Source organism: Linepithema humile, chromosome 2 (assembly GCF_040581485.1).
Source record: "Linepithema humile isolate Giens D197 chromosome 2, Lhum_UNIL_v1.0, whole genome shotgun sequence".
Lineage (NCBI taxonomy): Eukaryota > Metazoa > Arthropoda > Insecta > Hymenoptera > Formicidae > Linepithema > Linepithema humile.
The window spans coordinates 28,782,748-28,798,810 of NC_090129.1; the positions used below are offsets into that span (position 1 = coordinate 28,782,748).

The 16,063-nt window shown below is 30.8% G+C and overlaps 1 protein-coding gene across 1 annotated transcript; it reads left to right on the top strand.

Annotated features, from left to right (window-relative positions):
• Window positions 1–2,238: 2,238 nt before the first annotated feature.
• On the top strand, window positions 2,239–16,040 carry LOC105675968 (glyceraldehyde-3-phosphate dehydrogenase-like). Its single transcript, XM_067349891.1, has 13 exons — window positions 2,239–2,654; window positions 2,770–2,915; window positions 3,918–4,211; window positions 4,283–4,433; window positions 4,501–6,326; window positions 6,395–6,542; window positions 6,619–12,163; window positions 12,262–12,388; window positions 12,735–12,850; window positions 13,114–13,371; window positions 13,538–13,713; window positions 13,884–14,078; window positions 14,259–16,040. Exons 7-13 carry the CDS (start codon window positions 12,086–12,088, stop codon window positions 14,374–14,376), a joined length of 1,068 nt encoding a protein of 355 aa, XP_067205992.1. The 5' UTR covers window positions 2,239–2,654; window positions 2,770–2,915; window positions 3,918–4,211; window positions 4,283–4,433; window positions 4,501–6,326; window positions 6,395–6,542; window positions 6,619–12,085; the 3' UTR covers window positions 14,377–16,040.
• Window positions 16,041–16,063: the final 23 nt, after the last annotated feature.

Below are 16,063 nucleotides of genomic sequence, written 5' to 3' on the forward strand. Positions count from 1 at the left end.
AAATTGTTATTTTCCGATTTTTAAATTGAAAGATTATTCTTCAATTAGTCTTCTTTTATCTATTGTCACCGTTTTATCGACTGTTCTACTCTGTTGCATTATAATAAAATGCAAACGTTAAATACATTACTTTTGGCAGCATAATGTAGATAAATTTGTCACAGTTGATTTTGTTATTAAAGGTACATCTACATGCGTTTACGACAATGTGACATAATAAATTACTATGTTGTCACTACTGCAGATATGTAAACGAAAGTTTGCTCTTTTTTATATATATGGGGTATTTTCTTAAGCGGCTTCAGAGAATACGACTTAATCCGTTGATCTCGGCGACGTTCTCTACGCTTCCACGCTTGTTGTGCGACGGATGTTTTTATGTACGTGTAAAATGTTAACCCGATAGACTACGAATTGCTGTGCGACGAGTGGCATCGTGTAGGAATATAAGAAGGTTTATCTTGTCTAGTCAGGTTTATAGATAAATAATTTTATCACTTAGTCATTTCTCTTATATAGCTGTGATTCACAGAAGATAAGATAATGATAATTTCCGTACGTCGGGAGACGATGAGGACGATGATTAAACATACGATGCGATTGTCTATATTAATTAATTTCATTGATTGCTATTATTATTATTAGTATTATTATGATGAGTATTATTATTAACTGTCATTATCATTATTTTATTATTATTATTATTATTATTATTATTATTATTAATATTATTGCTGATTACCGATTATTACAATTACAATTATTATTGTCGATTATCAGTTATTACCGCTATGGCTATATAATATCTTTGTAAATGAGAATCAAGACACTGAAGCTAGGGAAACAAACTTAATAAATTGAAATTCTATTAACCAAACAATGCTCAATGTCATTTATATCAACTTATCTAATACCTAAAAACAAAGAATCAAAAAATGAAACATTATTAAAAAATAGAGAAATAGAAGGAAAACAGATAAACTGCATGCTAATAAACCAATTTTATATGACTGGAATTAATATATACTTACACTTTTAATTTTGCCATTAAAACTTAATTACTGGTATTAACTTCCATATTTGTATATAAAATCAATCATTATGTATCTGTGCATAAATTATATTTAATTATTATAAAACACTATTTATTTAAAAATAATTAATATTGACATTTTATTGCAATTTTTCAGCTTATTCAGTAAGATTAATTTAAAAATTTATTTAAGAATGTGTTCAGTTAGTTACACTTCAGTTTGTTTTTTGCATTTTTGCTTCTATTGCATCTTTATAGTTTGATTTTATCTTATCTTATCATGTGTCACTCATCTCATCCATTTTTAAAAACGGAAAGTTACACCCAATAAAAACGGAATATTGCGTAATACATCACCCAGTAAAAAACAGAATATTACATAATACACCATATATCTAAAATTTCTTGACAAAGTTATTCTCTCAAAATGACAAATAACTTTAAATTAGAATGTATTTAATTAACATCTTTTTTATATTTGTATAAAATCTAAAAGAAATATAAAATTAAATTGATTTGATGAAACTTAATCCATATTGAATAAAATCAGTAGAATAATAATGCTTTATTATAATCTAAATTTTATAGTAAATTTAAATGCAATCTCTTTACGTATACAACAACGTACCTACACCTCTTTTTATAATTCTAAACACTTTCAATTTTATAAATTTAAATTCTTAAATATCTTTTTTCTACCATGTTTTTAAATTTTTTAATAAATAAAATTCGTATATTCTTAAAATTCCATCAATATATATTAATATTTTATAATATAAATATTTTTATCTCTAACACTGTTACTCTTTTATTATAAAACAATGAATACGATGCCAATACATTATCAGCAAATATTTATGTATTTACATCTTTCTAATGCTGGAATGTATGAACTCAGTACTCAACCTTACAGGTTATAAATTCATAAATACATTGACACATTGTTGTTACATTTACAACAATGCATAGTTTACAATTTAATATACATATCAGACTGTAGTATTTCGGACAATCTCAGCTACAAGTTTTGTGTGTACAAATGAGAATGTCTTAACCCATATCCCCTTATAAAAGCATTAGTTTTAACCAAGACTGTCACACTTGAACCACTTTACAGTTAACAATACGTTCTATATAACCATAATTGTTAAAATTTCATTAAACTATTGTTATAATCGTTATTGATTTTATTTCTTGCTGTCAATATCTTTGAAAAACTGCGCCAAGTGTTCTACGCAACCACATACACGCGTTCTCGGTTATGTGCATGCCCCCTCCACTACGGTGTTTCCGGCGTTGACCAGTTCGAGTTGCATTACTGGTTCTAACAATTCTCTAACTTCGACCCTAAGTTCTAGTATAGTATTGTGTTCAGTGGGATAAACATCGGTGACTATCCATATTCTCACGTGGTGACGATCATTAGAAAAACAAATATGTCTTTTTTCTACATTCTCCCGAATGAGCTACTGATAAAAATTTTCAATTTCTGCGATGTATATACTTTATCAGAGATTAGTATGGTATGCAAAAAATTTTATGAAATATCATATATGATATTACATAAAAAAACTGAACATTTGCTTGTTACAAATCAGATGTCGGAAAAATTTCGTGAACGGTAAGTTAAATAAAGCTTACAATTAGTGTTTATTTGTATTTCAAATTATTCTACAATTTTCTTTTTAACGCGTTTCCTGCTAAACCGATTTTTTTGTTTACGAAAAATAATCAAGTATCTCAACACGTGGAGCTCGTATAATCCACGTGGTCAGGATATGTGATCATTAAAAAACGTGAAAGTTTTCACTTTTTACGTTTACGCTACAAGGAAAAAATTACCCGATCGATGCAGAACAGAAATTTATCAACAATCGGTTTGGTAAGTGTTAAAACATGTTAAAAAGAAAATTCTAGAATATATATAATACATTGAACTCTCTAACATACTGGAGTAAGTTTTGAAAAAGTGGGGATGGACCACTATCGAAAGAGAGAGTTTAATATTGCCGAGGGTATCTGTCTCATCCCCACCAATACATGGTGTGAACGTGGAAGGAGTGCAGACACCCCCCGGCTGTTATTGCTCTCCATGGCCCGAAAACTACACATTGGCTCTTATGGGAAGGCTCTCTCCAGTATGTTATAGAGCTCTACGATATAATATAATTCTCTATGTATATATGTATATACAGGGTGATTCAAAACAACCTGATATTCTTACAATGCCATATACTTGGTCGCATTCTAAGACGATTTTTCGTTTTGCAAAATGTTTTCCAAAGATTGGTTATCGAGCTGTAATTGAAAATAGTTAGCCACTTACGAGCCCGATACGGACAAGCAGAAACAGCGCAACGCGTTATGAGACTAATATTTAATCACACCATAAGCACTACTTCGGCTTTATATTTTTAGTTTATTTGTCAGTTATGTAAAACTCGCGTTATCGAATATCTCACTTTCAAGCGTTACGTTATAGCCCCCCTAGACGGTGAATAATAATTGTACAATATTGTATAGACAATGCACTAATAATACAAACTTCAAACGTTCAATAATATTGTGCAATATCAAACATTGTACAATAATATTGACTGTTTAGGAGAGTTATTAGTCTCTGTTTAGGAGGGTTATATAGTCTATTGACGCGTTGCGCCATTTCTGCCTATTCGTTGTATTGGACTCGTAGTCGAAGTGGCTAACTATTTTCAATTATAACTCGAAAATTAAACTTCGAAAATTTGCGAAAAAAAAGATCGTCTTAGAATTCGCTCAAGAATATGGCATTGCAAGGACATCAGATTGTTTTGAGTCACCCTGTATATAAAATATTATTCTATATATTCTATAATTATTTTATATATCTTATTTTCTTTTATAGATGTAAACCACAATTATCTTGTATTTCTCAATTTATTACGCATTACAACTGGATAAATAAAATATGTAGAATAAGTAATATACATAAATACAATCACATAAACTTATTTGTAGACACTAGAAAACGCCTACAAATAACTAAAAATGCAGTTTTGCTTTGTAATAAGCATAGTCTTCTTGCTTATAACCGCGCAAATAACGGTACCATTAAAATGGGTAAAATGGCTACAGTACATAGCGGTTCTAAATTTAGAGATTTTGTTTATTGCAATAATAAAATTATAAGTGGCCACAAGTGAGTATTTATATTTATGACATTGTCTTATATTTATTTCTTTTTTTTATTTCTGACAAAAATTCTTACAGAGATGGTAGTATCAGGCACTGGAAAATTGGATCACTACATGAAGAAAATTATATTAAAAAATTAATAACACATTACAATGTACACGATGACATTAGACACATAGATGCAACATCGCAACATATTATATCAGGTTCTTCAAATTCAATAAAGGTAAGATTTAAAAAATTTGCAATAATATTATGTTAATATAGCAAGTGAAAAGTCTGGTTTTGTTCAGATACAAAAATATACACATGAAAATTCGTATGAAGAGTATTCATATTTAGAGAAAAAAAGGCAAATATCTTACAATAATGAATGCAAGGTGCAATCAATGTTATTTGATCCAACTGGAACAAAATTTGCTGTTAGTATTTATACAAAAAATCCTGAATACTTATCGTCGCTTCTAATTTATGATATAGGTGACAGGTAAGTTATGTTTTAATTAATTAATCGTTTTCTACAAGTGTTCGATTAAACATTGACTATGGCCGGTATTCATAGTCATTTCTTATATTTAAGATCGTCTTAAATCATCGTTATCGTCGTCTTAAAATACTAATATGGTTTTTTAATTGGTTCATAAAATTTTAAGACAATACTTAAGCAATCTTAAATATAAAAACGGACTATGAATACCTATGTTAATATAAACACTATATACATATACATACATCCCTATATGATCATATACATCAGCGCTCGGAATTAGTTGCACATTTCGAGCCGATTTCCGAGACGACGCCTCCTGTTCCCCCACTACCGCCCGGCTGCTGGCGGCCGAGCCGCCGATAGCTCTGGCGCAGGAGCGTTTTATATAAGAAATAAGCTGGGTTGTTGAGGTACCTTTCAGAAAATAGTAATATTTTCTTTATTACATAAATAATGTTTATTTTCATTAATAATTAAATATATATATTATGTATTAATAAAAATAAACATTATTTATGTAATGAAGAAAATGTTACGATTTCCTGAAAGATGCCTAAACAATCCAGCCTATTTCTAATATAAAACGCTCCTGAGCCAGAGCTATCGGCGGCTCGGGCTCCAGCGGCCGGGCGGTAGTGGGGGAACAGGAGGCGTCGTCTCGGAAATCGGCCCGAAATGTGCAACTAATTCCGAGCGCTGATATACATCATTACATGATCCGATTTAGTGACTATAGTTCATAATTATAACTTATGCTCGGTTCCACCAACGTAGATTAATTTTAATTTTGGTTCAACTTATTCTTCATCTTTTTCTAATTCTTAGAAAAAGATAAAGAGTAAGTTGAACCGAGATTAAAATTAATCAACATTGGTGAAAATGGGCATTAGTGAACTATATAACATTATGGTTGCGTTCCGAAATTCATTGCCAGTATTAAAAATCTACAATATACGTAACGAAAATTATAGATTTCCAACATTGGTAGTGAATTTCGGAACGCAGCTTCTGGTGTGTGCCAAAAAGAGCCGTGGTGGTCATTGTGGAAAAAAGAGAGATACATTATAATGTTTACGATTTAATGGATTTTGATCGACTCAAGCTTGATTAATTACTATTTTACTATGAATTCAAGTCTTTTATTGATGCAGACGGTGGTGCAATGACGTCATTAATCAATCTTGGGTCGATCAAATTTCGTTCATTCGAAAACGCTATTAGATGGAGAAATGTGTCTCATGTCTGTTTTGGTTTTAATATCCTCCACCATATTGGTAGTAAATGTGAAAGAAAGACAGATATCTCCGTCTACTGTTGCAATCTTTTGATCACAAAGTACACATTAGTTCTTATAGGAAAGACTCATTTCAGTATGTTATGCAGCTCAAAGAAGCAAAGGACAGGAGTTTGGTCTCATGTCTTTAGTTTTTTAGGTTTTTATATGTAGTCGTATATTTGAAATAATATGCAACAAACACTAATCTAAAGGAATTTTAGAAATTCCGTAATAGATAAAACAGAAGATTGTTCAAATTATTGTTATAAACCTGGTGCTTTCCAACTACTATGGGAGGATCCTCACACTATTCTAATGTGTTATGATTATAATATTAAAAAAATGGATATAAGGTAATAAATCATATTGTGTTAATATTAATTGGCCATTCAATTAGTTATATTCACTACTGTGATTTCAGAACATCCGAATTTGTACGTACATGGAATTGTTCATCCAAAAATAAAATATTAACATGTTTTACAACAGATAATCTATACACTATTATGACGGGGACGATTAATGATAAAGTTCTTCTATGGGATCAGAGACAAAATGCTTACATTCAAGTTTGTATCACTTTCAAATTTTATGTATCTTGTACTTTAATAGTAACCTATTATTAAATATTTTAAAAATTTTTAGAGATATAAGATTCGGCATAAAGAGCCCGTAATACATTCTATACAATTTGATAGCGCCCATCTGTATATTGCTACAGGCTATAATTTATTTCAATATGATTTTAATGAAGTTGGTTTTCGCGACAAAAGATACATTTTAAGCAATTTTTTTAAATAAAAAGTGTTGATTAACAATTTTTCTTTTATTATGTTTTAAATGTATAAAGAAAAATTTTATACTTTGTGTGATGAAGTGAAAAAATAAATAGTAAATCTTTGTATGTGGCATGGTTGCTTTAAGCACGTTTTATATATTTGCATTTTTCATCATTTCTCAACGTATCGTATGAAAAAAAATCTTGATGATCCCGAGAATGAAAAGCGTAAAAAAATACGGTTTTAATGGAACAAAATTGGTAAGATTAATGCTTTAATGATATATTCCGTGAAGTCAAGCAAAGTACCAGTCCGGTCTAGCTCATTCAAATTTCGTGATTACGGAATTTACAACAGATGGCAACTTGTGGGACGGATAAATACGAAATCCTGTCTACCTATTTTAACAAAATTTTTAAACGATAAAATTCTCAATATATAAAAACCAAGAAAGATAAAATAACAAAGTATTATCGTGAGATTTATTTCACTATATTCTCATTTAAATTTACAAAAAGAAAATTTTATACATAATTAATTACGTAATTAATAGAAAATAATGAATAATATTTACTGCGCGTTATAAAAATATTTAAAATTCATATATTTTTAAAATTCTATTAATATATATTAATACTTTATAATATTTATATTTTTATCCTTAACACTGTTACTATTTTATTATAAAGATATGAATATGATGCCAATACATTATCAGCAAATATTTATGTATTTACATTTTTCTAATGCTAGAATGTATGAACTGAGTGCTTTACCTTACAGGTTATAAATTCATAAATAAATCGACACAATGTTGTTACATTTACGACAATGCATAGTGTACAATTTAATACACATATTAAACTGCAATATTTCGGACAATCATAGCTAAAAGTTTCGTGTATACAAATGAAAATTTCTTAACCCATATCCCCTTATAAAAGCATTAGTTTTAACCAAGACTGTCACACTTGAATCACTTTAAAGTTAACAATACGTTCTATATAACCATAATTGTAAAAATTTCATTAAACTATTGTTATAATCGTTATTGATTTTATTTCTTGCTGTCAATATCTTTGAAAAACTGCGCCAAGTGTTCTACGTAACCACATACACGCGTTCTCGGTTACGTGCATGCCCCCTCCACTACGGTGTTTCCGGCGTTGACCAGTTCGAGTTGCATTACTGGTTCTAACAATTCTCTAACTTCGACCCTAAGTTATAGTATAGTATTGTGTTCAGTGGGATGAACATCGGTGACTATCCATATTCTCACGTGGTGACGATCATTAGAAAAACAAATATGTCTTTTTTCTACATTCTCCCGAATGAGCTACTAATAAAAATTTTCAATTTCTGCGATGTGTATACTTTATCAGAGATTAGTATGGTATGCAAAAAATTTTATGAAATATCATATATGATATTACATAAAAAAACTGAACATTTGCTTGTTACAAATCAGATGTCGGAAAAATTTCGTGAACGGTAAGTTAAATAAAGCTTACAATTAGTGTTTATTTGTATTTCAAATTATTCTACAATTTTCTTTTTAACGCGTTTCCTGCTAAACCGATTTTTTTGTATACGAAAAATAATCAAGTATCTCAACACGTGGAGCTCGTATAATCCACGTGGTCAGGATATGTGATCGTTAGGAAACGTGAAAGTTTTCACTTTTCACGTTTACGCTACAAGGAAAAAATTACCCGATCGATGCAGAACAGAAATTTATCAACAATCGGTTTGGTAGGTGTTAAAACATGTTAAAAAAAAAATTCTAGAATATATATAATACATTGAACTCTCTAACATACTGAAGTAAGTTTTGAAAAAGTGGGGATGGACACTGTAGAAAGAGAGAGTTTAATATTGCCGAGGGTATCTGTCTCATCCCCACCAATACATGGTGTAAATGTGGAAGGAGTACAGACTATTCCCCCCCGACTATTATTGCCCTCCTTGACCCGAAAAAACTACACATTGACTCTTATGGGAAGGCTCTCTCCAGTATGTTATAGAGCTCAACGATATAATATAATTCTCTATGTATATATGTATATACAGGGTGATTCAAAACAACCTGATATTTTTACAATGCCATATACTTGGTCGAATTCTAAGACGATTTTTCGTTTTGCAAAATGTTTTCCAAAGATTGGTTATCGAGCTGTAATTGAAAATAGTTAGCCACTTGCGAGCCCGATACAACGAGCAAGCAGAAACAGCGCAACGCGTCATGAGACTAATATTTAATCACACCATAAGCACTACTTCGGCGTTGTATTTTTAATTTATTTATCAATTATGTAAAACTCGCGTTATCAAATATCTCACTTTCAAATGTTGCGTTATAGCCCTCCTAGACGGTGAATAATAATGGTACAATATTGTATAGACAATGCACTAATAATACAAACTTCAAACGTTCAATAATATTGTGCAATATCAATTGTACAATAATATTGACTGTTTAGGAGAGTTATTGGTCTCTATTTAGGAAGGTTATATAGTCTATTGACGCGTTGCGCCATCTCTGCCCGTCCGTTGTATCGGACTCGTGGTCGAAGTGGCTAACTACACTCACCCGAAAAAAAAGCGGTACACTGAAAATGTGGGAAAAATTCATCAAATTTCAACTGACGATAACTTCGTAAATAATAAAGATAGAAAGTTCTATAAAATATGGAAATGAAGCTAAAAATCTCTACTTTAAGAATCAATTTATTTCAATGTTGCAAAATAAATTTATTGAAAATGGCGGATGACAAAGCGCGAGCATGCAAAATTGAAAAATAATGGTTCGAGTTTGCGACGGTGCACGGTATAAACAAAAAATTGTAGCTTATTGGGATCAAAAGCGTACGAAAGTACAGAGTCTCCTCTTTAAAATGCTTTTTTATGCATCTCGATACGATGATTTTTCGCCGAGAGATTCGCATTTGAAGAAAAAGGCAGATTCTTACTTCTAGGCCTCTCACTTACAGTACAGTCTGCAAATCGTTCTCCAACGCGACGGTATACTCGTTCTCGTCCGTCTGAAGAATACAGACAAAAACGAGATTCGTCGCTAAAAAGAACGGTACTCCATTCTGCATATGTCCAGCCTGCATGCTCGACAGCAAAATTGAGTCGAGTTACGCGATGGCGACGCATAAGCGAAGGTACATTTGCTGGCCTGCGCGGAAAAAGACCGTGTTCCGCTAATCTGTTTCGAATAGTGTCAACGGATACATTACATTCGCGGACATCTCTTAAATTGTTTCGAATTTGAACAGCCGTTCGATGTCTGTCTCTTAATGAATTTAAAACAATAAATCGGTCATCGTTTTCATTCGTACAACGAGGACGTCCCGAACCAGGTCTTCTTTGGACAGAATTAGTCTCCAAGTACCTAGCATAAGCACGTTGCACGATTGACACTGATAAATCAAGTGCCTCAGCAACGTACCTTCGACTTCTCCCATCTTCAATTAACGCTACAACTTGAGCAGCTTTTTCAGGACTTATCGTCGCCATAATTGACCAATAATTTCAATGCGAAAAGATTAATTATTGTTTACTTTGACGAAGTCGTACGAATAAGTAACGCGTCTCGAAAGAAAAAGATCAAGAGAAATCAAGCACTCTTCTCGCAATGTGCGGTCGAGCATAAACAAAAAGTCAGGGCGAAGAAATCACAAAAGATCTGCAGACATCTCCTTCGGATGCAAAACAATTGATTGAAAAATAATGGTTCGAGTTTGCGACGGTGCACGGTATAAACAAAAAATTGTAGCTTATTGGGATCAAAAGCGTACGAAAGTACAGAGTCTCCTCTTTAAAATGCTTTTTTATGCATCTCGATACGATGATTTTTCGCTGAGAGATTCGCATTTGAAGTAAGAATCTGCCTTTTTCTTCAAATGCGAATCTCTCGGCGAAAAATCATCGTATCGAGATGCATAAAAAAGCATTTTAAAGAGGAGACTCTGTACTTTCGTACGCTTTTGATCCCAATAAGCTACAATTTTTTGTTTATACCGTGCACCGTCGCAAACTCGAACCATTATTTTTCAATTTTGCATGCTCGCGCTTTGTCATCCGCCATTTTCAATAAATTTATTTTGCAACATTGAAATAAATTGATTCTTAAAGTAGAGATTTTTAGCTTCATTTCCATATTTTATAGAACTTTCTATCTTTATTATTTACGAAGTTATCGTCAGTTGAAATTTGATGAATTTTTCCCACATTTTCAGTGTACCGCTTTTTTTTCGGGTGAGTGTATTTTCAATTATAACTCAAAAACTAAACTTCGGACGAAATTTTGCGAAAGAAAAGATTGTCTTAGAATTCGCTCAAGAATATGGCATTGCAAGGACATCAGCATTAAATTATGGTTGGATCTACCATAATCCATTATGGTTAAATTACACTCAAAAAAATGATCTTGCAATAATAGCTAAAATTTTCTAGGTGTAAAAAATTAACTAAAACAGATAAATGATTAGCAACTGTTGTGATATTGCATATGTAATTACTTAATCAGTTTAGATGACAGAAACAGAATATATATCTGTATTGTTTGTGAACTTTAAAAAGAAAGTTTCTCTAAAGCGGCTATCTATATAAGATCAATCACGTGTTAGATCATGCAATGAATAACATTTAGCAATGGTACCTAAATTTTTCAGAAGCTATTGCTAGAACATTACTGCTATAAATTCTATATGTGACAAACAATGTTTTCACAGATACGAAAAATAGCGATACATTCTTGATGCGATATCTAGAAATCTAACTACATCAGCGAAATATTTTTTTGAGTGTAACCATAAAATTATGGTTGGATCTACCATAATCCATTATGGTTGAATTAACCATAAGAATTTCGAAAAACCGCCTGGAAGGATTGAAAGATCTCTCGATATCCTGCCAATAAGGTCCTATGGTCCGATCTTCTATCTCGTATAGTTTCCGAGTTATAGGCCCCGATAACATATAATAAATAATATTATATAATTATTAAATTATAACAAAATATATTTTTCGCATATGACATTGAGATAACCAATCAGCGTCGCGATAAAACTGCAACAATACACTTCGATACTTTCGAGATTTCGATACATTCGACTATCGACTTCTCATGCCTTTTTTAAGAGTGGATAATAAAATTAAATAACAAAATCATAACGTACAACTTTTCCCCTTTCAAAGTTTTGTACTAAGCTTCGCATTATTTACCGTTTGAATTGCACAGAAACGGTTAAAAGAAAATGTCATTCAACATTTTTAAATTCTTTTAAATAAGAACTGGTAAATATTGTCGAAGCAACAATTAAGTCATGGCAGTTGTAGGAATTAACGGTTTTGGCAGAATAGGAAGAATGTGTCTTCGAGTTTGCCTCGAAAAACGGATTGAAGTAAGTTTCTGAATGCATGAAATATAACAAACGTATAGAAATATTCATGTATGAATAAAAACTTGATTGACGTAACATTACATTGATAAATATCTCAGGTGAAACTAATCAACGATCCATTCCTTTCGACTGAATATATGATATATCTTTTTAAATACGACTCTACTCATGGGCCATTTCCTTTGCATGTGGCATGTGACAGGGAATTTATAATTATTGGTAATGGTAAATATTTAGCTTTCCCACATACTTCAAAAATACAATAAAGAAACTTGGAATTTAATTTATTTAGTCAGTAAATTTTTTATTTTAAAAAGACTTCAAAATTTAATATTTTATAAAGCATAAAAAGAGTAAAAATAATTGCGCATAATTCTTAATGTTGAAAATAACTCTCTGTTTAAAAAACATTGATTTATGTTACATTATTGATTATGTTACATTTCAATCTTCAGACCCGAAGACATTCTGTATTGTTTTTATTTTGCATAACACTTGAAAATAGAATTTAATATGTAAATAATTCTTTGTGCAATAAAACATTATGAACGTATTTGGATCATTCAATGAGAGACAAGAATTGCTACGTCGCAAGAAAAACAACCAGGGAAAATACGATGGAAGGATATGGGAGTGAATTATGTTATAGAAGCTAGCGGAGCATTCACAACTTTGGAGAAAGCAAGCGTAAAATACTAAATTAATATCTTTCTTCGTATTTCTTTAGAGTTACAAGATTTTAAATTTATAAAATTATCGATCCACCAGAAATTAAAACAAAAAAATATTTGTTTTTTTATATTACCAGTTACAACATTATATGACATTTAAATAGATCTGATTAGATTATGTTAGAATTTTTGATAGCATTCTACTATATTTTTTTTTTAAATTAAATTATTCAATAAATTTCAAAAAAACATATAAAATTGTATGATATTTCTTTACAGCTTCACATTGATGGCGGTGCGAAAAGAATCATTATCACGGCACCGTCGGTCGATGCGCCGATGCTTGTTTTTGGAGTTAATCATACATGTTATAGCCCCAAAAAAGACAGAGTGGTGTCTGCTACATCTTGCACCACAAACTGTGCAGCTCCAATCGTTAAAATCATGCATGATAATTTCGAGGTTCTCGAGGCTATGATAACAAGCATACACGCGATGACAGCAACTCAAAATACCGTGGATGGTCCGATAGAAAAGGTCACTCGACTCAATAAACTGCCTTACTTAATTACTGCATTTGTCACATGATAGAATATTTCTAAAATGTCTTTTTTAATTTTTGATTCGCGCTTGTACGGGATTTAATTAGTTTGTGAATAACTGTTATTTTAATTTTGATTTGCATAAATATATTTTATCGCAGCTTCGGCCTACCACATTATGGAGAGACGGTAGAGGCGCTCTCCAAAATATCATCCCAACCGCAACCGGTGCAGCCAAATCATTTGCGAAAATTATCCCCGAACTCAAGGGCAAGATTTCAGCTATAGCGTTTAGAGTACCAATTCCCAACGTTTCATTATGCGATATGACATTCAAGTAATTTGTGACAGAACATTATGTTTTATAGGAAATAATATGACTTCTTTAAGCAAATAGATATTTTCTTAAAAAGTTTATAGACTAAAAATTAAACGAAGATGTTTGATGACTAAATGTGTCTGTACGTACAATTAGAGCTACTTCTAATTTCTACGATATCACTTCAGGGTCAATAAACCAACGACGTATGAAGAAGTGAAAAAAACGATGAAAGAAGCATCCGAAGGGAAACTGAAAAATGTGCTAGGATACACAGAGGAAGATTGTGTGTCGTCAGATTTCAATCATACTACATATTCCTGTGTGTTCGACGCCCAAGCGGGCATTCCGCAGACTAGCACTTTCATCAAGATCGTCGCTTGGTATTAATATAATTAATAATCATAAAACTCGATTTATGATTCCTAATATATATTTCATAATACTTAAAGTGCAATCTATATCTCTCCCATACTTAATGTATAAGTAAAATTTTCAATTTTCTTGGCCGCAAAAATTGCATTAATACTGATTAGATTCCTAAAATTTTAATTTTTCTACAGGTACGACAACGAATACGGTTACGCGAATCGTATAGCCGATTTAATTCAATACATGTATAACGCCGATTTCGGAAATGTTCCTGTAATCGGACAAACTATTGATGAAAGTGATGACTAACGACTATAAAAAATTCGGAAACTCAATATTCTACTTTATATCTTTATTGATGCTCACCTCATATTTTCTATACACAATTATAATATTTGAAAAAAAAAGATATCAAATACTTCAGAAATTTCAAAACATAAATAAAGATTAGAAAATTCGAGCATGTTGTATTTGTAAAGTAGATTATTATAATTAAAAAACTATAAAAATATTATCAATGATTCGTACATATAGTAACTGATAATGTATGCATTACTAATTATGCATACATTTAAATATATAAATAAAGGTTTATAATACAATATTTGTATAACAAATAATTGTACTTAATAGCTGACAATGAGGTGTTACAATTTGTACCAGCTGTGGATTCTTCGCATCAACTATAGCGAAGAATTAATTTTCAAAAATTCGTGCTTAGATACACACCGAACAAAACTTTAGTCTTTACTTTTGAAAATTATATTGATAATTTGTTACATTATACGAAATGCAAACGCAAATTAAAATAAACTTTGCGCATGAATTATAAATTGCACGCAGATAATATATAAAGTACTGATATTGTTTGACTATGTAAAAGTTTTACTCGAGTGTGTATTAAATTTCTAATTTTTCATAATACCCAATAAAAAAAAAATTGTAAAACGTTATAAAAACCAGGTTGACTATATCAATTGTCGTATCAATTGCTACATAAACAATAACTGCTGTTTCTCCTTTACATTTTTAAATTTTATGTATATTACTTACTCACCAACATAATGCGCAGCAATAAAGTTGTCGTTCTGTTCTGCAAAATTGATCTGTAAAAATATTAACCAAATTATAACAGCATTTACAATAATTTGTATCCAAAAAATAATTACGCATATCAAATATTTTATTTGTCTTTTAACCAAACAGCTAATAAAAATTTTTCAAAAATTTAACTGTTTAAAATAACAATAATACAAATAAAATTAATGAAATAAATATTTTACTGAATATTTCAACTATTTTCAATGTAATAATTTAGAAATCATAGATAATATATAAACAATAAATACCTCAATGTTGCTCCGCTGATGCCTGATGCCCTTCTTGGGCCGCCTCCTCCCCTCAGTAAAGGAACACAATTTTCACTCGCGAAAATCCACGATTAATTATTTTTGCGCGAGACTTTATACGGCATTCCCGATGCGTCTTTGTTATAATAGAACAAAGATAATACTCGCACGAAGATAGAACCGCTCTGCATTTTAAACGCATGTAGAAACATTTTCATAATAGCAAAAGCACACTATTTATATATATTTTCAAAGATTGAGACATATCCACAGCCATTGGGACATTTAGCTTATTACAATTTTTCTTAATATATTATCCTGTATTCCATCGAAATAATATACAAGATATACAAAATAAAAATAATATATCAATATGTCAATAATATGCCAATAAAATCATTTAAACGTTTAATGAATAAAAGTTTTATGAATAATGTAAAACTTTAGTTAAAAAGAGCTGAACAATACGATTTTTTATTTATAATTGAAAGTATCTTTTATAATTCAAAAAGTAGTAATATTTTATTAGTGAAATTTATTAATCTAAACATTTAAACGTCTAAACGTTCAAACTTTTTCATAATTTATGCAAGAAACATCTTCCGTTTTTTGAAAGAGAATCTTGCTGTTTGCCCACCCGAAGTCTT

Coding starts and splice junctions, on each gene's coding strand:
- LOC105675968 (XM_067349891.1), top strand. CDS start 12,086: ATGGCAGTTGTAGGAATTAACGGTTTTGGCAGAATAGGAAGAATGTGT. Junction 13,372..13,537: donor TGGATGGTCCGATAGAAAAG/GTCACTCGACTC, acceptor ATTTTATCGCAG/CTTCGGCCTACCACATTATG. Junction 14,079..14,258: donor TTCATCAAGATCGTCGCTTG/GTATTAATATAA, acceptor ATTTTTCTACAG/GTACGACAACGAATACGGTT.